The sequence below is a fragment of the Argentina silus genome (genome assembly GCF_951799395.1).
Source record: "Argentina silus genome assembly, chromosome: 13".
NCBI classification, from domain to species: Eukaryota; Metazoa; Chordata; class Actinopteri; order Argentiniformes; family Argentinidae; genus Argentina; species Argentina silus.
Genome location: NC_139667.1, coordinates 3,960,303 through 3,962,802, shown reverse-complemented (window position 1 = coordinate 3,962,802; position 2,500 = coordinate 3,960,303). Strand labels below are relative to the sequence as shown.

At 43.8% G+C, this 2,500-nt stretch overlaps 1 protein-coding gene across 1 annotated transcript in view; it reads right to left on the bottom strand.

Moving 5' to 3' along the window:
- The window catches only part of eml5 (EMAP like 5), a gene marked incomplete at its 5' end in the record, with an annotated part of 39,122 nt that overhangs the window by 28,125 nt on the left and 8,497 nt on the right, over window positions 1-2,500 (bottom strand). The window contains 2 exons of the mRNA XM_083683470.1: window positions 266-334; window positions 1,244-1,342. Of these exons, the coding sequence (XP_083539596.1) occupies window positions 266-334; window positions 1,244-1,342 (168 nt within the window). The remainder of the gene's footprint in view (window positions 1-265; window positions 335-1,243; window positions 1,343-2,500) is intronic.

Genomic DNA, 2,500 nt, shown 5'->3' with positions numbered 1-2,500 from the left:
TCTACTGTTAAATTCTCTCCGGAACCTTCTGAAAACATATGCAAATTGAACACAAGATATCATACCCTCTAAAAAGCCAACTGTTTTCGGACACAGAAAGCACTTGTACTGTCGGCTCAGCTTTGTCAATATATGACTGCATTTCATATTTGTGTGAAACACCCAGCTGATCCAAGATTCAATGTCATTCTGCGATTCCTTGCTGAGGCCCCCGGAGTGATTGCAGTATTCTGTGTAGAGAGAGATTAACTTAATTCAACTGTACCTTGATATGTTTGACACCACAGCTAACAAGCTTGCTCGGCTGGTACAAATCCCATGATATGTCGAATATCTGTTGAAAAAAGCACATCGTTTCATCTCTGACCATTGGTTAAAAGCATACTGTACAACAAATACCATCCAACACTTTTTCTTGTTGCTTTTATTCAGGTCATTTTTGTTCACACAGTTTAACACAGATGTTAAATGTTTACAAATGCAAAGCACCATGACCCAACTAATTGTTGTAAGAATTGGTACCTTTGTGTGTGTGTGTGTGTGTGTGTGTGTGTGTGTGCGGTTGCTGGATGAACAGGAGAACAGCTGCTTCAGCCGCGTGTGTGTCATCTTTTTTCAAATTCCATTTCATTAGCTTAGCGTCTCCTCAGACAGCGTCTGGAATGCTAACCATCAATCAGGCCTAACTTGTTTATGTGCGCCTCCTTCAGGCTCCTGCTCCATCCTTCCTGCATTTAGATCTCACAGAGGAGACGGATATGGGCCTTGTGTGTGAGACAGAGGAGAGAGGAGGCTATAGAGTGGTATAGTTACCCTGTCAGTGTGGTCAGGAGCAGCTATAGAGTGGTATAGTTACCCTGTCAGTGTGGCCAGGAGCAGCTATAGAGTGGTATAGTTACCCTGTCAGTGTGGCCAGGAGCAGCTATAGAGTGGTATAGTTACCCTGTCAGTGTGGTCAGGAGCAGCTATAGAGTGGTATAGTTACCCTGTCAGTGTGGCCAGGAGCAGCTATAGAGTGGTATAGTTACCCTGTCAGTGTGGTCAGGAGCAGCTATAGAGTGGTATAGTTACCCTGTCAGTGTGGCCAGGAGCAGCTATAGAGTGGTATAGTTACCCTGTCAGAGTGGTCAGGAGCAGCTATAGAGTGGTATAGTTACCCTGTCAGTGTGGTCAGGAGCAGCTATAGAGTGGTATAGTTACCCTGTCAGTGTGGTCAGGAGCAGCTATAGAGTGGTATAGTTACCCTGTCAGTGTGGCCAGGAGCAGCTGCCAACACCTTCCCTCTCCTCCAGTCCCAAACACAGATTGTGTTCTTGGAGTCGAGACCCACTGAGACCAAACACTGCAAAGGAAGAAAAAAAACATCCAGAAAAAGGAGAATTTATACCCCAAACAATGACTCACAACACTAACAAAATAACCCGGCCCACTATTTTGTGATCATGTAATAACCACAATGAAATAAAATATCATATTGGCATATGATATGATATCATCATGCCCCTGGCACTAGATGTGAACACATTAGGGTGATTTGGCTGGAAGTGCTTTGTATAGCTTGGTGAGTAGGCAGCAGCAGCAGCTTATGTAGATCCAGCTCCTCTCTGCAACTTGCTCTGTGTGGTGGGTGTCCTCTTTGATCCGCTGTTGAATCAATGTTTGGCCATGGAGAGAAGCCCAGGGAGAGGGATGTGAACTATTTCAACTGTTATTTGAGAAGTCTTCCTTTTAATGAGGGTTAAAAAAACTTTTACCATGATGAAACATCATGAAACTGTCTGACTGTGTGGATATTCATGCATATTAATGAGATCTTCAGCCGAGAGAGAGAGAGAGAGAGAGAGAGAGAGAGAGAGAGCTGATATAAACTGGATACAACATTCAGAAGAGAGAGATGAAGAAATGAAAGGCACAAATAGCATTTACGCATTTGAATATAGACACTGTTTGTGATTATGTTGATCAATGCTTCAGATATTCATCTCGATGGATAGGATAACACAACATGTCATTCCTTCAGCCAGGCTTCCCTTCAACCCTTGATGTGATCAGTTCCCTGAGAGAACAGAGAAAGGAGACACCCAGCAACTAAACAGAGAGAGAGACAGGGAGAGAGAGAGAGAGAGAGAGAGAGCCTCTCATAGCTTCAGAGACTGTCACATCCTATCTAAATCCCCAGCTTAGGAAAACACACAGGATCATTTCCACATCCTCCTCTTCAAACAGTGGAGGTACTGTATAATTCTGTTCTGAGGGCCCCTATGGGAGACAGAGTGGGACTCACACAGATAAAACTGAGTCCTTGATCCATGAAATATTGATTTTTGAAATATGAATACACCAGCAAACACCGGACCGCATCTGCCGTGCATAATACAAGCCTGACTAGCAGGCCTACTGTATGCCTGTGGAGAGCTGGCAATCAAGCGCTACAGTTACATTCCAGTGGACAGGGAATACATGATGTTTTTATATTGCCTTGGTAATAAACAAACAATTT